General features: G+C 40.7%; 1 protein-coding gene across 6 annotated transcripts in view; it reads right to left on the bottom strand.

Annotated features, from left to right (window-relative positions):
- Window positions 1-8,974: 8,974 nt before the first annotated feature.
- Window positions 8,975-22,284, bottom strand: part of zeb1b (zinc finger E-box binding homeobox 1b) — a 106,540-nt gene continuing 93,230 nt past the window's right edge. For 4 of the 6 annotated variants that reach the window (XM_042332611.1, XM_042332614.1, XM_042332613.1 and 1 more), the window contains 3 exons: window positions 18,739-20,501; window positions 17,788-17,986; window positions 8,975-15,065 (listed from right to left, as the gene is read on the bottom strand). In XM_042332611.1, the coding sequence (XP_042188545.1) occupies window positions 14,257-15,065; window positions 17,788-17,986; window positions 18,739-20,501 (2,771 nt within the window). In that variant the 3' untranslated portion in view covers window positions 8,975-14,256. The remainder of the gene's footprint in view (window positions 15,066-17,787; window positions 17,987-18,738; window positions 20,502-22,284) is intronic. The other 2 variants (XM_042332615.1, XM_042332612.1) reach the window with 2 other exon arrangements.

The following is a 22,284-nucleotide window of genomic DNA, read 5'->3' as shown; positions in this document are numbered from 1 at the left end:
ATAATCCCTGCAAACAAAATGTGTTCACTCAATCCACGACTGTTTGTGGGACCCTGATGTGCATAATTGGCTGATGCGGTTCACCCACAAATACACAGTCAATCCACTTTACAATATATTCTGTGAAGCACTTTGAAACGTCTCAATGATGTGATAAGGCGCTATATCAAATGTAAGTATTATTATTATAATATATTTCACCAGTTTGGTAGATCATGGCAGATCGTTTAATCCTGGGAATAAAAGTTGTACATGAAACTTTAACTTGTCTTTTTCTTCCAGATTCTGACTGAGCATTTCCAGCGTTCCTGGTTTTATAGTATTCAAATTTGAAACATTAGCAGGTTTTTGTTTCACTTTTGTATCAGGGAGTTACCTATTTGCGGACCTCAGTCCACCACATAAATATAAAGGTAAATGCTTTTAACAGTGCCTCTTATGCAGGATATTGTCCCAGAGTACTGGAAACTAATAGCTTACGCATAGAACATTGTTGAGAGTGCATTCGCTTTTAAACTTCTAAGTTTCAGGCTTGTCTCCAATGTTCTTCATTACATGCAATGTTTAAGGAGTAAATATCCTACTGCTTGGTGCACTATATACTGCACCAAGCAGTAGGAACACCAGGAATCTGCCATGTCAGCACATTTTTCTATGTGGCTAGGAATGTGTTGAGAAATACAGGATATGATGTGATAATGACCACTGTGTCTTTCTATGTTTACCATAGCTAAGCAGGAGCACAGTCTAGTGGTATAGGGCAGCAGTGTATTGATATGTGTCAGGTTTCATTGTAGCATTGGCTATGGAGCCGGCCAACATTCTTGCCTGGAGAACATCTTGCCTGAGGGGAGGCCTGGCAGAAAGGGGAAAACTAAAAAACTGGGAAGAACAGTTCTACTTTTTCCAGGCAAACCTTGAATGAAAGGGAACGACAGCTGCCCTCAACAATGTTCTACGCGTAAGATAGTAGTTTCTAGCGCTCTGGGACGCCAGCCTGTGTGAGAGGCGTTTTATGAATGCAAGTTGTATTTATTGTTGTAGTTTTTGTTCATGTTCGTTTCACTTTCGTTTCACACCCCCAAACTCTCCCTCCATCCGGAGAGGAGGGTCACGCCTGAAGACCTTTCTCTTTGACTGTGCCCATGGTCAGCTCCCCCTCCCACTGGCTCAGCATCGTGCTCTGCCACTGTCAAGCACTCTGGGACGCTACCCTGTGTGAGAGGTGCTATATAAATGCAAGATGCTGTTGTATTTTGAGGTCTGCATTTTGGTTAAAATATAAATCATGATCTGAATTTTCGACTGAATCCATGATGTATATAAAAATATACAATCTACAAAAAGTGCATTACAGAGTAGGTGACACAAAACAAAAAATTACACAGTATTCAAGATTCACTTCATGTNAAAAAAATCCTAATAATCAATAAATCAAACCAATGTTTGAACTGGAAAAATGCTTATGCTTCAATTGGCAGACAAAACTGACTAATCACAATTTCATGCAATTAACACTTGTGTTGTTATTATATACTTGTTATGCCAATACATAGAATGAATTTGAGGTAATGAACAGAAACTTTCATCTGAATACCATAAATTGCCTTCTAATGTAAACAACACACTAACAGATCAAGTCCAGCTTGGCAGCCCCATAGGAGTTTCATTGAGTAGTGATTGATGTGAAATAAGCTGGAGCTGTGGTGATCCTGCATCCGTCACAGTTCTCTGCTGGCTCTGGAGCTGACCCTGTTAGCACAGACTGACTCAGATCATTTGTCTCAGTGGCACAGAGGGATTTGAGAACAGCTGTGTATCAGTTCACTGCAAACCTGACTGCACTGCTTGTATTCTGTGTTTTTCTTCGAGGTAGCAGATATACAGAACATAGAAATTAGGGCTGCCACGCTGGAGCAAATAGGCCTTTTTTCTGTAACAGCTAAATTCACAGTGAACATGATTTGGCATTCCTTCTTAAGTGTACCAATTACAAATATTCTCAAAATTTGAATGCAGGGAATTAAAAAAAAGTTTATCCGTTTTAAATCTGGTTACACTGAAAAACTATTAAATAAATGCTAACCCTTGTTGAATCTTTAAGCTGCTGTCCATGTGTGTTAGTTACTAAAACCTGAATCCAAACGCAATTACACTGCTCATGGAAAACTATTCCACACATTCCTGAATGTACATGTTGTGAATGTCCCTGTGTAATTAGTTTAAACAGAATGCAAAAAGCATGCAAATATTTATATTGCACCTCTGTTGAGCTTCTCTTCCAGCTGAAACAAAATCTGCAGGCTTCCAGCAAAAAAAATGTGTTAACCTGTTAACATTTGTTAGCAAAACCTACTTTTGCACACATTCACTGCAGGACACCTGCATTAGGTTAGGGATTCCAACCAGTGCATGCACCATTTATACTGGCAACTACCCAAGAGCTAACATAGCAGATTTTCAAGGTCTGTCATTCAGCTCAAGGGTCATATTCTTCCAGTTGCTCAGAATGAGTGGTACAATTGTTAATGTACCTCTTGCAGCCCCACTATTCAGTAAAAAACAGAAATATAATTATTTATTTATAATTTATTTATATATAATTATCATCTACCAATTGATCATTATTTCGATTGTGTGTTCTTGTCTAAAATAATAAGGGTAAACTAATAAATTGCCGCTGTAAAAATGTTGCCTTACATTAAGGAATAATACAGGTATGATGTATGTACATACCATATCTGGGAATTAATGCTGGATTAAATTATTTAACAATGAGGACAGAAATCCAGCCTTCAGTTAACATAGACTTTCCTCAATTCTCTAGCATTAAGCACTCTGGGATACTACCCTGCGTGAGGGATGCTGTATAAATGTTGTTGTTGTTATTGTGCAGCACAGCCAAGAACAGGAATTATCAAATGTTTCTTAAATGAAAAACATTGCTAAAACAGTATGCATTTTTGCTAATATCCAAAATGAGGCAACTGTGCATTTTTACGTATTACAGGTAGAATAATCAATTCTTCAAACTGTATAAAGAATCTAAAAAAAAGTTTTGTGCATTCTGACAAAATATTAAAGCTACAATATTAAAATAAACATTTCAAATCTTAAAATGTGTTTAACTTTGAAAGCTTATAATGTTATAGTAATCCTTATAATAATGTAATAATTCTTGCATTTAATATAGCATCTTATCATGTCGTTGAGATGTCTCAAAGCACTTCACAGAATAAATTTAGCCCAAAATATAGTCAATTCTCTTTACAACATATTCTGTGAAGCACTTTGAGATGTCTCGAAGGCGCTATATCAAATACAAGAATTATTATATTGTAAAGTGGATTGACTGTGTTTTATGGGCAAAACAGGTTAACTGTGAAGCATAAAAACATTGTTGAAACTTCACATTTTCAAGAATTCCTGAATTGTCCAGAATATAGGTCTATTCAGCTAATTACATTTGTATAGCGCTTTTCACATCAGGAGGACATCCCAAGGAGTGGACAGTCAGGGATTTGGCCCCGAGCTGGGGTGTGAGATCAGGAGGGGTGGAGGGCAGGGAGGATAAGGGTAGGTGGGTAGCTGAAGACACAATCGAAGAGGAGGGTCTTGAAGGAGGCAAAGGAGGGAGCGAGGCAAAGGGACTGAGAGATGGAGTTCCAAAGGGTGGGAGCAGCAAGGCTGAAAGCCCAACTGGTGATGGTGGGGTGGCCCGGGCATGGGATGTGGAGCAGGCCGGAGCCTGCTGACCAGAGGGTGTACACACAAGGCAGTAAAACTGCTTTGTGCAGGCTATGGAAGTGACAGCAAATAATATTAAGAGTGTCCAGAGGTTGCTTGATAATGGTCGTAGTTTAATGTCCTGCTCATCTTCAGCAGTGGGAACCTGTGACTTGCTGCTGCTGCGTATCAGAATCATTGGGAGATGACAGGAGTTATTCCTTCCAAAAGTTCAATAACCTCAACATCTGCCTGCTCTTTTACAGTACGATCAGGTCCTCGATCTCATTCTCAATGTTCTGCACTGTATCTTGGCACACAAAACATGCTTTGGCAATAGGCAGCTTTATCTCTTGCCAGGCTAAGTGAATGGAATGCTTGGCATCCAGCAGGGTAACATCTTACACAACTGTGGCCGCTGAAATTTGAATCTGTTTAGTAAATAACACTATTAATTTGCATGTATAGCGGCGTTTTATAACCTGAATGAGGGAATTCATGCTAGCAGGCAGAACATTACTCTTGCGTGGCTGACTCAGATGCTGTCACTGAGAGATTAACGTGAAGGTGGGAGTCCAGAGAAGAGTGACCAGTATAATATCAGGCTATAGGGCACTAACCTATGGGAGAAGAGCTGAACCTTGTTTTTGTTAAAAAAAATTGAGGGAATCACGATCTAGGTCTTTGAAATGCTGGGAGGAATAGCTGAGGCAAATGGTAATAATAATCCTTGCATTTGATATAGCGCCTTATCACATGGTTATGTCTCAAAGCGCTTTACAGAATATATGTGAAGTGAATTGACTGTGTGTAAATATATTAAGTGGTCTGTTTGCTTTATACCATGAACATACCACTAGAGGATACAACTAACAACAACAAATTGGATTTATCTAGAGCCTTTCACATCAGGGGAACATTCCAAGACGCTTGACAGTCAAGGGTTTGCATCCGAGCTGAGAGTTGGATTCGGGAGGGCTGGGGACCAAATGGGTTGGGGGTGGGAAGATGACCAAAGCACAGTCAGAGAGTAAGGTCTTGAGGCAGACCTTGAAGGAAATAGGGAAGGAAGGGTTGAGGTGGAGCTCCTGAATGGAGTTTCAGAGGGTGGGGGAAGGAAGGCTGAAGGCCCGACCCCAATGGTGGGGCAGACAAGGTGGGGGAAATTTAACAAATTTTAAGTGAGACTATGTTTAAATGAATCCTGCCTCCACCCAGAATAATAGATATTTTCCCCTAAAAAACAGCTCATGTGCTGATTAACTCCTTCAAAAACCTCACTGAATTTGGGTACTTTAGTTACTTATGAAAGTCACTCACTTGTCCTGGAGGTGGATACCATTCTAAATGGTAATGTACGAGAAGCCAGCTGTGCCATGCGTTGGGCTTCCAGTTCATAACCTTTTACTAGCAGTTAGTCTGATTTGTTTTGTGCAGCTAAATTGATATCCCTCTACCAAGCAGCCCAACGCACTGTTCCATTAGCAAGAAGTCCATTAGCTGGCTTTCTACACCGTTGAGAAGAATATTGAGAGGAGAGTTGTCTTCTATCAGCAAACCTGCAAGCTAGTTATGTTTGATGGTGTAGGGTCACTAAACTGAATGCACATAGATGTTAATTAACACATTGTAATATTCACTCCAATATTAGAAGCTATACAGAGAGGCGCAGACTGTGTTGCTGAGTCTGGAGGAATGGGCTGGGAATGTTGACTTGTGGTGGGAAGCCAACCTTGGTTAAACATGAATGAGTTAATCTTAATGCACCTTAAATACCTTTGGAGATCAAGGAGTAATCTATGCATAAATAGACCCCAGGAGATATAGTGAGTGGCGTCTGCAATAGGTAGGATTTGCTTGATCTGTGGAAGCAGTGTGCTTGATGGACCAACCCTGCAAGCCAAAGCCCTAACTGGTAGGGTGGTCCTAGCTGGATAAGCAGCAGGAAAGCTTGCCAGATAGTGATATCAATGTCAATGCACACTATGGGGTCCCCAAGCCACATGGGGTCTCTATGCATGTGGAGGTGGAGATAATCAAAGATGAGGTTGAGAAAAATTCAGACAATACCTCTGGTGATCTTAAAGAAATTGTGATTAGTTTTGAGAACAAATTTGTATTGTGATAAAAGGAAATAAAAATGAGAAGCTGGTTGTCAGTCTGAGTTGCAGGTTCTTGTTTTCATTTCTTCTGTAGATATAAGGCAGATTTATTTATATACATGCTTTGCAGTTAATTTTCACTCAAAAGTTTTATTACAAATAACAATCATCAACTATTGTTTAATATAAAATATGTTATTTAATTATAACATTTTAGCATACAAAACATATATTTTAATATTCCTTAAGTCTCGACTCCAGAATGACACGAGAGTGCAGTCCCAGATAAGAAGTTCTGCATGGTTGAAGGTGCTGTCTTTTGGGTGAGATGTTAAACCAAGATTGTGTTCTCATGTGTATGTTAATGTTCCCATTCTACTATTCAAAAACAGAAGGGAATTTCTTCTGGTGGAAGAATCCTCCAGGTAAAATTCACCTTATGGTTGTTTGTGAAATTTGGCTGTGTGCAAAATAATGCCTCATTTACCTATAGAACTTCTTTACACAATACAGTAATTATTATTTAGCACTTGGGAGACATTTTAAACATTACAGGCGCTATAAAAATGAAAGTTCTATATTTTTATGCTTAGCGAAAAGATTACTAATTTCAAAGACTTCCAGAGTTACTGTTTGTGCATCTCATAGCGTCACTATCTCACTCCACATATCTAATTCCAGACTTTGGGCTTTATTTTTCTTTTACTTGTTTTCTGCAATCTGTTTTTTCTTTAGCTACTGCATTCACACTATTGTGTCTTTGTTAACCTTTTATGTTGAATATCGCCCATTGTGTTTGTGTTCCCATGCCATAATTCAGCACAATAATAAACCGTTGGAGGATTTTGTTTGCAATCATTTATTTTTCCCAGGAAAAAAAGTTTACACAAAAGAAATGTATGCCCACACTAATGCAAACCAGATTCTTTATGTCACAAAAATGCCAGTCATCATGTAGTGGTGAGATTACAACTCCACTGGTCTGAGGTGGTAGTAAGCAATCAACCATATACCAACTCTCTGTGGACACTCACAGAACTTAGTACTCTTGAGGCATTACATATTAGGGACAAGATAGTGAGTGTCCGATCTACATTTTCCACATTATATCATGCTGCAGTAATGTTAACATGTACTTGGTTTTAACACTGCCTTGCATAAAAAAAATGAAAACAGCGAGTACAGAAGTTTTGCCAATAGTGAGGCAAAACACCAGCCTTTAATTTCCTTTGTGATCAGGGTCTGTCTTTCTAAAAAGGCTCAGTCAAAATTGTCAGCTAGATATCAGAACTTACTTTAACTGCTGCCAAAAGAACAACATTTTGTTCTGTGAAACACAATCATGGTTGTTGGGGATTTTTTTCTTTTTTACTTGTGATGGATGTCAATGCAGAAAAAATGAAAATTTTCTCAGAGCCAGCATCACTCTCAAGTAAGGTATAGGTTAGTCAAGCTCTCTTTCATATATCTCATCTTCAGAAGAGCATCTTCCCCCTAGTGTACCATTGTGACATTTCAGTAATCTAACTATCATTGTGGCTGCTCTGAACAATTTACTACTCATTGGAGACCGTAGGTCCACACTCACCAGAAACTGGATGGACAATAACAACTTGAACTCTTCACACGGGTGGATTTTCAGAGCACAAACAGCACTGTGGCTCAACACTGAGCTGGAAAGAGAGGTGACCAAAGACACAGTCAAAGACAAAAGTCTTCAGGTGGGATTGAGGATGGGCAAAGAGGGGGCAAAAGGAAGGGAGTTCAAGAGATTGGGGGCAATAGTTTATGGCTGAAAGCACAACACTGGACGCTGTTCAAGCACATTTCACACTGGATTGGTACAGTCATAAAACAGTAGTAGTAAATTTAATCTTTTATAAGTCATGCTACTGAACTGGAAAGAGTTCAGGTGGAAACCCAGACTAATTTTTTCCATATTTTGTGTGAAAAAGGTCCCATGACTAAAAATAATTGAAAACCGTTTGCAAACCTACAACAACATACCTGGTTGTACAAAGGAAATGAACAATGACAACCAGTACTTAAAATATAAGTACCTCGATTTGTGGCGGTTAAGCCATCTATTTTAAGATTTGTAGCCTCATAATAATAATCCTTGCATCTGATATAACGCCTTATTGCGTCGTTGAGACGTCTTAAAGCACTTCACAGAATATATTGTAAAGTGGATTAATTGCATATTTTGTGGCCTTGCTTTAAGGTATCATTTTCATGTAAACTGATTTTTTTTAAAAATTGCAAGGTTGATTGCATACCTCGAGTATCACTAATCAACTTTTGAACACTAGAGGTTGGAGATTAATTGCTTAAAATTATAATGCTCTATTTGATGACTGTGTAATGCATCTATTGTCAGTGGTACAGCTAACTCACAAGATGCTCTTTCGTCATAGAAATTTACAGGGCAGTAGGAGGCCATTCCGCATCACATCTCAGAGCAAGCTGTTCAATCTCACTACCCTGCTCTATCCCCATACCCTTCAAGCCTTTATCTTTCATATTCCCGTCTAATTCCCTCTTGAAACCAACAACTGACTCTGCCTCTATCACACACCTTACTGAGTAGTGGATTCTACATCCCAAATGGGTGCGAAAAAGGTGATGGCTTTAATGGTTTGCTCACTTCCATGAAGCTACCAAAATCTGGAAAGCATTAAACATTATCAGCTCCTAGACGACTACACTAGAATTATCACTGTAGTTATTAATGTTGCCTCCAACAACAAATTACACTTGTACAGCACTCTTCACATCAGAAAGATACCCCAGGGCGCTGGACAATCAGGAGTTTTGGACCCGAGTTGGGGTCAGAAGGGGAAGAGGGCAGCGGGGGTGGGGGTGGGAGGGTGGCCGAAGGCAGGATCGAAAAGGAAGGTCTTCAGACGGGACTTGGACGCAAAAGAGGGGGTGAGGCGGAGGGACTGAGTTCCAGATTGTGGGGGCAGAGATGCTGAATGCCCAACCGACAATAGTGGGATGGAAAGTGCAGGGGACCTGAAGCAAGCTGGTGTCCACCTAGCAGAGGGAGCGGACAGGGTGATGTGGGGTTATGAGGTCAAGAGGTAGGGGGGAGCAAGACTGCGGATGGCCTTGAAGGTAAGAACAAGGGTTTTGTACTCAATTCTCTGAGGAATGGGGAGCCAGTGAAGCCGGTCAAGATAGGTTCCCGGAACCAATTAGGGTTAGGGTTATGGAAATGACACGAGCTGCAAAGTTTGGAATAATCTGCACCTTGTGGAGGAAAGCATTAGGAAGTCCAGGGAGCAGGCAGTTGGCAGGCAGATGATTACTGATCATTTTAACCTAATAGGAGACTCAGGCATCGTGGTTCAGTGCCTGGGACATATTTTGCCCTGAAGTAAGTAAGATTGCTTACTGATCAGGTCATTTTTATTGTTTGGATAATAAAAATAACAATCCTTGCATTTAATATAGCGCTATCAGACACCTTTAACACTACTGGTCTAAGATCTGCACTAAAACAATGAGGGATTTTAAATGGGAACATGATTTGGGGGTTATGAAGTTATAACATGCCTCCACGCATACTTATCAGTAAGCTGTCAGACTCCCATGCTATAAAAAACGAGTTTAGCTCTTCAGGTCAATTTGACTTTTCCATCTCATCTTTATTCGATGTGCTCTCTGAAGAGGTGTGAGGATATGGGTGCTTGGGACCTCTGCATGTGGAGGAGGTCATCCATTCAAAGCACAGAGACCCTACAAGGCATATAATCTTAATTTCTTCATTCTCAACAAACCAAGTATGGATAAAGACTTGTGTGGAGTATAAACAACTAGCATGGACTGGTTGGCCTCAGTGGCCTGTTTACTTAGGACTTTGTAAGCACCAAGTAAAGGAAAGTTGACAGTCTTTATCAGGCATCATTAGGGAATCCACCTGCCAGTTGTGACCTATTTAATTGCACCTCATCTGTGCCCACTAAATATAAGCAGTAATAATTTCTACAATATGCAGATTGCTCTGAGTAGAAGCCTGAAGTTTTAAATTAATGTCTAACGCTTACAATATATGGCCGTACTCCATGTAAAGTAAAGCCTTTACTTGATAAAATAAGTGGGTATTCTACTATTTTGCCAATCGTTGCTTGGAGGTTTAATTTACTGTTCTAAAACCATTGGATACCGACAGTCTTCTAGTTTTACAAAAATTTAGTTCCAGCTACATAATGTTTTGCAGGCATGCCCACAATTAATATTTTACGTAGAAGAAAAAGGAATGAACCACAGCTTCAGGTCAACCAAGTGCTGCAAGTACTACAGGAATCACATCATATAAAAGAGCATCAAATTGATAGACAAATCCTATGCCACAAACTTCTTTCATTTCAAATTATATGTTGTTTATGGGTGGCTTACACATCACTAGCACAGTAGTTTTTTTTGACTTGATATAAATCAACTAGCAACTCCCTGACTTTAGATGAACAATCCAGCTTGACAACTGAGCAAAGTCTTTTCTGTGGACCTGAGGGATCATTCTGGCAATGCTCTAGCCCAGTACGTTTGTAAGACTGTAACTCCCAAATCGGTATCTCCACATCACCCGCTATAAGCGTCTACTTCACCATGAGAATTCAAGAGAAATGGAAGTAATGTGGACATGGCCATGTGGAATGCTGACGTTCACAGACCCTGACACTCTCTCCTGAATATGTAACACCCTTACTGTTGATACACAAACATCTATTTTCACAACCAGCGAGGAAGTGGTAGCTAATAATGCCCTTTGAGAACAATATTCTCTTGGGACCACCACCTTAGAACTAGAGAAAAGACTCTATATATTTGCTGAGTAGGACACAAGAAGCTGTGAGGAAACCATTGGCAGGAGAGGTTTAACTGTAGCATTCTGATGCAGACATACAAAGTGATGGCCACCATTAGATCAAGATAATGTCCTAGTGAGATTTGAGATCCTCTGTGCAAAGATCATATCAGTCACAAGTGAAGTTTGGCTCACTTGTTCTGAATCCTTCCAGGATACTCACTCTATCTTTCTCCCATTACAGAATCTAGTACTTTCTTAAATGGATCAGTTGGTTTTGTCTCAATCCCCCTGCCTGGTAACCAGCTCTACCTGTTGATTATCCTCTGGATAACAAATTTTTTGAAAAATAAAAATACTTCTTGGCATATCCTAAACATTTCTTGAACCTGTACTCTCTTGCCCTTGCTTCCTTGCCTTGTCTCTCAATTGTATTCTGGGTTTAGTTCCTTAATCTATTTAGCATCTTATCTATGTCCAACTGAGTCCAAAACAAGGCACCTTCATTGGTCATTATAAGTTAACAGTTTCTGGAATTTTCAAGGAATATTTTGGACAAATAATTGAATATCTCTGTTGAGGTGATCACCTAAGTAAGGACAGATATTCAAAGGGTGGATAAGCAGTCACAAGAAGAATTTCAGAAACCATCCAGTGATGGGAGATAGGAGATAAATACCATGTACTGATTCCTTTGATCCTCAAAGTTGAACCTTAGATATGTTTGGTGAGAAAGCCAAATGACAATGTGAAAATAGGTGTTCTTTAGTCCAAATGTGGGCAGCCAGGCCCCAGCCATACTGCCCGAATACCATCTTAAACAGTTTAATCATGTTTTAGTTGAGAGAAATAAAAGAGGGTGGATCCTTCTCTGGTACCGGTCTCAAAGCAAGTGTCTGTAATGCTTTGCTCCCAACTGACCATTAAATGCAGAAAGTTACCTTCCACTTAAGAATCTTATTTGTTATTTCATGGGAAACCATGGTATGGTTGGTGGAAGATGACCCTAGTGTGTAAGAAGTCACTGGTGAATATCCTGTTATCCTTATCACAAATGGTGTTAACAGTATCTTTGGTGGAGGACTGAAAACCTGGGCAGACCCATAAAATGGTCCAATTTTGCCCTCAGTCATCCTACTCTTAGTTCCATCGTAAAATAAACTGAAGGCACTTGCTTTCCTGAAACAATTCAAACTTCCTTACTTGGGATTTCCCTCCATTACTATTAAATCTATGACAACTCTTGTAATTTCATTTCTCCACCTTTTCTTTATCTTCTCTCTTAATATCATTATTTGCCCAGTATCTATGTCAATTTGTGAACACCTCAATCAAGTCCTGGGATAGTCCGTTCCATATTCACATGACTCTCCAGGCTATCCAGACCAGAGTGGAACCCTATGCAAAAGCATCTCTAACTCACAAATGTAATCACTTAGCTTTCTCAGGCACACTGGACCATGACAACTCAACAGCTGAAGTTACACCACTGAATCAGCAGCTGGTGGAGTGAATAGAAACTGCAAAAAGAGAAAAACAGTATATTATTGAGCAGATTCTCGATTTGAAGAACGTTGTTCTGTGATAGCTGGTGTCATGGGGTTTGCAGGTTAATATCACCTATGCTAAGTCTCAATTGAGCTTGTTGGCCATAACTGACAAACAACGTGATGGATGGAGAGTTTATATCTGTGTATTCTGCAACACAATACAACATTGGCATCAACTTTTGGGACTGCTTTTACAAGAGACAGACAGAGCTCATCATAAATCCAAGACATTACAAATTAGGCAAAAAAACTGCAAGGATGCAGTGGACTTTCAAAATGCAACATCATGTCTGTGGTAACTTTGGAATAGAAATAATAAGGATATGGACAACAGTGAAATCACAACTTCAGACAATTTGTTGATGCATTTTATTGTGAGATGGGGAATTTGGTATAAAACTAGAAAATGACTATCATGTAACTAGGCAATTTAAAAAAAAACTTCTGGTTTGTATCAGATGTAGAGGAATACTGAAACAGATTGGCACAAAGCAAAACATTTTATGTTGTTCCCAACACTGTGCATGACTTTGTAATTTGGCTCATTGAGGACAATAATACCGTTTCATGGTTACACAGTAATTGCAAATAGAAATGCAAAATACCATGCTGTGTAACATTATATTTGAAACTCAGTAGCCCAATGTATTAAAAGTGAGGCAGGGCAAATAACTGGATTCTGAATGTAAAACATATACATTCCCATTTGATACTCTAATTCTACAGTCCAAGGCAAGTAGTATTGTTACATAACACTGTTAAAAACAAAATCTCATTGCAAGAGAACCCATTTGTATTTCCGCTTTGAAATCTTATCAACGTTCCAAATCATTTTTCTTACTAAAATATATTATTGTATTAATACAAACTACAGTATTATACACTACATTGTGTAATAAATAACAATAAAGAAATATAAAAATAAGACATAAATATAAAAGTTTTCTAAAACTAAAAAGGTACAAGTGTCAGTAAGTAGGGTATTAATACTGCCAGGTTCAAGGACATACAGTACAAAATTTGCACAAACATAACATAAGGAACTAAAAAGATAACATCGTAATTTGAATTAAAATAATACTGACTGATAAAATCAACTAACACTGTTAATAACTTGCACCAAAGCTAAGGGCTGGTTAGAGCCACGTTTCCATAATACTGTATTGTAAATGGCACTTGCAGCACGCAGGTCTTGCATAAGGCCAGGGGGATACAAAGCTCCATACCATAATCCTCATTTACCTACTTAACACTTATTATTCTAAAATACTAACCTCTCTCTCTCCAACACTAATACTGTTAGTCCTTCCTTCGAAGACGTGGCAACAGGCTCCTATACATCTAACTATAAGTCTTATCACATCCTTCTGAGACTTATTTTTCTAGTAGCTGCTTTCTTAAGGCTAACAATATGCTTCAAATGAATTTACACTCTAAAATAAGGTCAACTATCATTACCAATAACTACCTTCTAGTGCGATATTGATAAAGGTAGACAATAATACTTAGGAGTATGTTGGATACAAGTATAAAGGGAATTCTGTAGTGCAGAAACTTTCACATCCTTTCATCACCAATGAAATGTTGAGATTCAGCAACTGAGCAAGGAGTTGCAGCAATACAAATCTACAATTCATGCTTTCATTTGCAATAGAAATTTTCATAGAAATCTCTCCCAACTATACAGTGTTGAAGTGAATGGGATTTTTGAATGGCAAAATGAACAGCAACGTGTAAGTAAACGGATAATGCAGAATGACTGGTAGCAAATTCTTTCAAAACCTGTTGGTTTGCCTTTAAATCAAGACAGTCAGTACGTTTATGAAATTTTTCCACTTGCAATGTTTTTTTGCTTTTTTTTAAAAAATACAAACATCATTCCTAATATCTCGACAGTTCATGTGGTAAATTGCTAATTGTTGAGGTTCAGGCACACCGGGGTTTCTACACAGTAGTGAAGAGAAAACACAGCAACATAGACTGTGTCTCTGGAANTTTTTTTTACATGGTACAACACTAATTGGGAACATCTCTTCTCCAAATTATATTCCTGATCAAGTTTTCATTACATTTTTTCATCTGCTGAGTTAGCTTCCAAATCTTTCTTGCTATTTATTGTATCTTCACCCTCCAAATCCTTCTTGCTATTTATTGTATCATCAGCCTCCAAATCCTTCTGGCTATTTATTGTATCGTCAGCCTCCAAATCCTTCTTGCTATTTATTGTATCGTCAGCCTCCAAATCCTTCTGGCTATTTATTGTATCGTCAGCCTCCAAATCCTTCTGGCTATCTATTGTATCGTCAGCCTCCAAATCCTTCTGGCTATCTATTGTATCGTCAGCCTCCAAATCCTTCTGGCTATCTATTGTATCGTCAGCCTCCAAATCCTTCTGGCTATCTATTGTATCTTCCGGTTCCATATCACTGACTAGATCTGTTCTTTTTGCATCTGTTTCTTCTTCTCCTTCTTCCTCCTCAGATTCGTCTTTCATTTCCTCGACACAGTTTTCCTGCGCATCACCACTGTCCTTCTCTTCCTCCTCCTTTTCACTTTCATCTTCTCTCGTGATGCTGTCTTTGTCATCAGAGTCCACGTGGGATGGAGAGGTCCTGGTGTCTGTGTACTCACTGTTGTTCAGTGAATCAGGCCCAGTCTCTTCTTGTTCCGTTCCCTCACGTTCTTCGGCTTCTCGCTTACAGTACGAGTAGCGATGGTTCATGTGCTGCGAGTAGGAGCCTGAATGTGAAAAGCGTTTGCCACACTTATCGCACTGATAGGGTTTCTCCCCCGAGTGGAGTCTTGTATGCTCAATCAGATGGTGTTTGTGTTTGAATGCCTTCTTGCAAATCCCACACTGATGTGGTCGCTTACCTGCCCAATCAATACAAAAATTAAGAAAACTTAAGTTAAATCAAAGTTAAGAGAATGATCTCACATGAAGCTCAAGAATCACTTGGTATTACATGGTTCTGTAATAATAGTATCTAGATTACTGTCATATTCACAATAGATTAAAAATCATAAATTGAAATTAGAGAGGGTACTTCTGTTCCTCCCCAAATACAGTGAATTGCTATGGACTAATTGAACAGCACTTTACAGGCATATTACCTTGGACCCCCTGCTCCTGCACAGTTCCAATGCCATTGGCTACAGGGAAAAGCTAGGGACATCCTGGAGTGGATGCATTAAAAATGTAATGGGAATGCGAATCTTGGATCAACTAAAAGTTGATGTACCAGGAAAAGGGGGTCGGGACTGGGAGAAGAGTGCGGGGGACACCGGGAAAAGGGGGAGCTGGACGGCAGGGAGAAGGGGACGGGGTGGCGGGGAGAAGGGAGTGGGGCGGCAGGGAGAAGGGGGCGGGGCGGCAGGGAGAAGGAGGGGCGGGACCAGGAGGAGGTGGGGCGCGACCAGAAGAAGGGGGGAGGACCGGATTGGGGAAGCGGGTGAGGGGGGGAGCGGGAACGGGAAAAGAGGGGGAGGAGCGGACCGGGAGAAGGGGGTGGGTGGGGGGAGAAAGACACAGGGAAGAGCAACCAGGGGACAGGGGAAGAGGGGTGGGGGAGAGAGAGAGAGAGAGAGAGAGAGAAGGGGGTGCCCTACAGAGGCCAGTGGGAGAAGCGGACAGGGGTGGTGGGAGAAGGGGGAGGCCAGTGGGAGAAGGACCAGTGGGAAGGGGGGGGCGGTGGGAGAAGGGGCGGGGCCAGTGGAAGAGGGGGCGGGAGAAGGAGGGACCTGTGTCAGGAGAAAGGGGGCGGTGTCGGGTGAAGGTGGCAGAAGAAGGGGCGTGCTGGGAGAGGGTGCAGGGCCAAGAGTGGGGTAGGGCCGGGCCGGGAGAGAGGGGGAGGGTCGGGGCCGAGAGCGGAGAGATTGGGAGAGGTGGGGGTGACCGGGAGACGGGGGGGTGACCGGGAGAACCCCATCCTTATCTTACCTCCCAGCCTCATCTCCTTGCCCCTCTACTCACAGACATCATAAGACTCTTCCTATCCACTGGTACTGTTCCCACCCCATTAAAAACCCGCTGTCATCACTCTTATCCTTAAAAAACCCTCCCTGGCCCTATCTCTACACTCAAACTGCTAACCCATCTCCAACCTCCCTTTCCTCTCCAAAGTCCTGGAATGATTTGTTGCTTCTCATCTTCGCTCCTTCCTCTCCCGCCACTCCCTTCACAAACCCCTCCAATTGGGTTTCCGTGCCACCCATAGCACAGAAACAGCCCTGGTCAAAGTGACAAATGACATTCTGTCCATCTGCGACCAGGGCTCCCTCTGTATCCCCGGCCTTCTAGACCTCTCTGCTACTTTCGACATCGTTGACCATTCTATCCGCCTCCACAGCTTCTCCTCAACCTTCATGGTTCTGTCCTTGACTAGTTCAGATTGTACCTCTCACACCACCTCCACTTCATCTCCACAAATGGTTTCTCCTCTAGGGGAACGGGGGGGGTGGGGGAAATGGAAGAAGGGGGGGAGAACGGGAGAAGGGGGGGGAAGAACACGAGAAGGGGGGGGGAAACGGGAGAAGGGGGGGGAAAACGGGAGAAGGGGGGGGGGCAGAACGGGAGAAGAGGCAGGGACAAGCAGCCTGGGGCTCCTGCAAAGCACTACACAACGTGGTCTTACCATTTCCAAAAAGCATTCAAGTAGTTATATTTTTCTCAACAGCATGAGGCCGACAAAAGAAAACACAATGGAAACCACTTTAATATGTTGCGATTATGGATTAGATTGCTTGTATCATGGCATTCTACAACCAGCTGCTTGAATGGGCTCACACAGCAGGGGAGGGTCACAGCAGTGTATCATAATAAGCTGCTAAACATAATAAGCTGCAAATAATCACGGCAGGAGGTTGAATAGCGGTGCCATGGTCAGATAATGGTGTGCATCTTGAGGCGTAACAAAAATTCTAATTTGTATTAGAAAATTACAAGCAAGTTTACATTTATTTTAAAAAAAATACCTGAGATCACCACTGTGATCTCTCGTCATCTCCTTGGTACATCTCTTCAAATTCAATTGTAATAGCATATTACTCTAAACAGGCAGAACAGTGAAACTCAAGAAAACCCGTCAGGAAAGGAAACAGTGCTGTTGCACACATGGACATTTGTGGTAAGGTTCCATTGCCCTACAAGATTCTAAAAGGTGAATATGGACGAGCAAATAAGACACCCACCAACAAGGGAAATGGATATGGATATCTCAATAAGGCCATTAGTGGCCTTAGGAAAAAGCAGCTGAAAAAGACAGCATGTGTTGAGTCTTAATCTTTGTAGTAAATAATAATCTTATTCTTTGAGGTAAAGTAATACAAATGTAATCTTGTTATTATTGTTGTAAAGTGTTAGTGAACTCCACTGCTATCAAATGCCCCCGAATACTAGAATGATCAAACTTAAGTGGTGACAAATCCATTTGACAACCTTGCATGGGGTCTTGATTTACACTTGCACTTTTTCCTCCTCCTTCTCTAGTGATCAAGGAGGTGGGATGAACAAAAAAAAGCACCATTCTTCTATGAAACAATATACAATTTAGTGTCTGCAATTTGAACGTGATGATTTATGCTGCATCTCTCTTACCCGTGTGCTCATACTTGTGCCTCAGAAGAGAGCTGCTCTTCTGGAATATTTTGTCACACAAGTCACAGGCATACATTCCATTCTCTGTTTTTCGGATTTTCTTGCGTGGAGGAGTTGAGTCTGAATCATTCTGGTCATCAGCATTGGACACAACTTCTGAGCTCATCTCTGGCTTTTCCTCCTTCAGGAACAAAAGCACCTTTTTTACATGAATTTTAAAATCTATCAACATAATATGATAATGCAATATAATACTACTTCCCATTGGGACAGAAATTTAAGACAGATTCTTCAGTCAACTGAAATAGTCATAGGTTTAAAACTGAACAATACATATCACTATAATACTATAATCCTTGCATTAGGTATAGCAACTTATGTTGAAATAAAACAAATTACACGTGTATAATGCCCTTCACGTCGGAAAGACGCCCCAGTGCGCTGGACAGTCAGGAGTTTTTGGACCGAAGCTGGGGTCAGGAGGGATGGAGGGCAACAGTGGGTGGGGGCGGGGGCTTGGAAGCATTTGACAGTTTTATAGAACTGTGGACTATGTAAACATAGGTGAATACCCACAAACAGCCATAAAGTGAATGGACAGCTTTTTTTTTTATCTGGGGAGACTGCTGGCTGGAATATTGGGAGAAACTCCTTTCTCTTTTTGAATAGTGCCATGGGGTCTTTGACATCCACCTGAACAGGCAGACAGGGCCTTGGTTTTGTGTCTCATCTGATGGATGGCACCTCTAACAATGCAGCAGTGTGCAAGCACTGAATTGGACTATGAGTTCAGACTATGAGCTCAAAGTTTCAACGTGAGCTTGAATCCATATCATTGTGACTAGGAAGACTAACATTGTCATCCACATATTACAAAGTAGACAGATTCTCCACCTTAAAAAAATGTAAACTTTTAGAAAAGGTACTATCAACCAAGAATAGCATACTTACTGAATGATTTCCATTAGACTGGTTTGGCTTCTCCTGTGATTCAGGCCCATTGGAATTGATTGTTGAATATGTATAGGCCACTTGTGGAATGAAGCTGGCCTGTTTGATTGTAGCCAGGGCTCTGAGGCATGGGACACCATTTGGGTTTGAAATCGCAACAACTGTTGGCAGTTGAGTGGTGATTGTAGGGAGTTCAATATTTATAGGCTTGGCACTTGTTGGGTTTCCTTCAATATTACTAATACTGTCATTTTGTGGTTCTTTCTTTAAGCAAGATAAGTTCAAAGGCTCCTCTTGGACATAATGAACACTGCTATGGTAAACACTGGTAATTGGGGGTCTCTCAATTCCTTCTTTTTGCTGTCTTGGTAGTGAAAGGTCAAGCGGTTCTTCCTGCAGATCCTCCTGGGTACTATCAGGTGTGTTATAGCTTTGTGAATTTCTAGACGACGTAGACGACAGATTCAGTGGTGATGGTGTGTTATTCCTGGAGCGGTCCGATGTCATGTTTAAGGGCTTGCAAGTAATTGGAGAATCTGTCAATTTTTGAAGAGTTTCTGAGTTTGCTGTATCGCCTTGTAGATTGCTAGTATGTGGTGTATTGGCATGACTGATAGATTGATCTGGCTTGCTCTCCTTTTTGCTCTGCACAGGGGACGAAGGACAAGATGGCGGGACTGGAATCTCACCATTTTGCATCTTTTCAAACCATTTTTTCACTTTTTCTAATGGTAGGTTTACAGCAACTGAAATCTTTGCCAGTTCCTCTGAAGTGGGCTGTGCATTTAATGCGTAATATGCCTTCAGGAGTGACAACAGATTCTTCAGTGGTTCTTTATCTGAAGAGATGTTCTTATCTGTTGACTCAGAAGCTCCAGGTAGATTTTCAGGGCCTTCTTCTGCTGAATGGGCTTCATTTTTTAATTGATAGTGCTTTAGCTCATGAAGTGCATTTAGTCCACCGGGACATTCATTACAAAGCAGGCATGTTTTACTAACTGGTTCTTCATTGATCTCAGTTTTTTCTGATTTGATTGAGAGGTCTTCTGGTGGCTTTTCATTCACACATTTTTCTGCAGGATTGGGAATCTCTTTTTTTAAATTTTGTGGTACCACTTGGAGTTGACTTGGCTCTAAGCTGTAGTTGATTATGATTTTGGTTGTTCCATCCTGATCAATTAAGGGAACACTAATTGATGAAATGAGAGAATGACTGTTTTGCTGTACTGATGTTGAGGAGACAGTTCCTGGTTCTTTGGAAGGAAGATTGACATGATTGTTTTCTAATACTGCAACCTTAAGAACATTCTGAATGTCACTTAGATTGATACTAATAGGGGAGACCAGGCCGACAGTTGGCAAAACAACAGCCTGAACCACACCCTGAGAAGGGTTTGTCGTGACCTGGAGGGGGGTCCCACCACTAAACCCTACATTTTGGAAAGAGCTTGCACAGTTGATGCCAGAGGTCACTACCATTGTTTTATACTCATAATCCACAGGTTCAGTTTTAATTTGGTTTACGGTGGGTTGTTCTTGTAAAGGCTTATTGTTCTCCAGCTTATTACGAAGTTGTGTTCTAGCAGGACTATTGGTTGATGGAGAGAGTGATGGCGAAGTGCCTTGAGGGGTTTTAATTCCTGAACGTGCTCTACCATTAAGTGATATGAGACCAATGCACTTCTTACTACTGATGTGTGAGCTATAAGAGCCGGAGTGGGAAAAACGTTTCTTGCAGTTAGGGCATTCATATGGCTTCTCTCCTAAAGAAGGGGCAGGCAGAAATAACAAAAAAAATTACCAGATATTTCTGCATTTAAAATGAAAGATAGGTTATAAAAGTTATTTTCCGTCTTCTATAGCCATATTTTTAAAATAGGTAGCAATCAAATTCCAGTTTATCACTAGAACTAACGTTGTACATCACTGTTAGAAGTTCCATAAACATCCAATAATGATAGGTCCATAGAGGTACAGTATAAATAATACATAACGTACTTTATAACCCTTTAACTCTACTGTATTTCCCCAAGTATATAGGCGACAGAATATTAGTGCTACAAAAAAAAACTGAAGACCAAATTGGAGAGGACAAAAAGAATGTCAAATCAAGAACAGAGAATATAAAATTATCTTAAGACAGTTTCCCCAGGGATAGCTTGGCTTCCATATATCCTCATTCAGTGAATGTCATTTACCCTCTGCAGACTTCACTCCTCCCAACAATGGGAAAATAAATTACTGAGTAAATTATTTCCAAAAGAGTTTTGGCCTCTGAAGTCTGCATGTGACATACAGTCCTCTCCACAGACCAGTCTCCATTTAGGGCAGGTTATAATCACACAAAGATACTGATAACACTCAAAAACACGGCAAGTGGAGAGGGTGGGTGCAAACTATGTGGACGATTCGCTCCATTCAAATAAAGAGGAAGTCTATATTAATACAGAGATAAATGTTTCTTTCTCAGTATTAGTCATCCTTACCTTCAGGAATGTATCACAATACCACCAAAATAGAGGAAGAAAGGCAGAGTTAAGAATAATTTGATAATTCTTGAGTAAGTGACCAAAAAAGTATCTGGAACAGATTACCAAGAAGCATGCTTGAGGCCAGGTCACTGGACTCAGTTAACAAACAGCTTGATGCTGCAATTGGAAGATAGTAGATGGATATTTTGGAGGGCAGATATTAAATAGAAATAATAGTTATCTTGATCCAGAACCTCTCTTGTGATCTTGTGAAAATTTGATTCATACTGTTGATAAAACATTTAAGATTCCTCTGCATAGGCACTTTACAAATCAAGTTTAGATCAATTGCTAAAGCCTGTCTTAATGATCATTTGAGATCTAAACAAGGACTGAGAAAAGTCAATCAGACCCTTTCTAACCAAATCTTTAAAAAAAATTGCAGAAGTGGGGCACGGCAAATCTGAGAAAAATGAACAAGGAGCCAAAGAATAATTCCACAGCCCAGGCCAATAGAAAAGTGTGGCCGCAATTTTTCCGCGGAGTCCACTATAAACAGCGCCCTGCTATAAACTGCTAATAATGAAGTTTCTGTCCCTGGGCCTCTTGGCTGTTTATTGGACTTCACTGTGGGTGGATCCACTCCGGATGTGGGTGCGCGGTGCAGTGCAAGCGGGAAATAGGCTTCACTCCACTTGGATTGTTCCATCCTGATCACTGTTGTGATTGTCTGTATGTCTCTCTCCTGTGTGTGTGTGACTCTCTCCTCTGTCTGTGTGTGTGTGTGTGTGTGTGTGTGTGAGTGTCTCTGAGTATGTGTGTCTCTCTCTCTCTCTGTATGTGAGTGTTTGTGTAAGTGTGTCTTTCCTCTATGTGCTTGTGTCTGTGTGTGTGTCTCTCTGTTTGTGAGTGTCTGTGTGTGAGTATCTCTCTCTGTTTGTGAGTGTCTCTCTCTGTTTGTGAGTGTCTATGTGACTGCATGTCTCTCTGTTTGTGAGTGTCTCTATGTGAGTGTATGTCTCTCTCTCTCTCTCAGTTTATCACAGTCACCCCTTTTGTTTCCTATGCCTATTTG

The sequence above is a fragment of the Callorhinchus milii genome, unplaced genomic scaffold (assembly GCF_018977255.1).
Source record: "Callorhinchus milii isolate IMCB2004 unplaced genomic scaffold, IMCB_Cmil_1.0 Scaffold2, whole genome shotgun sequence".
In the NCBI taxonomy this organism is placed as follows: Eukaryota; Metazoa; Chordata; class Chondrichthyes; order Chimaeriformes; family Callorhinchidae; genus Callorhinchus; species Callorhinchus milii.
Note: the sequence above shows the minus strand (reverse complement) of the source record. Positions and strands in the feature narration are given on the sequence as shown.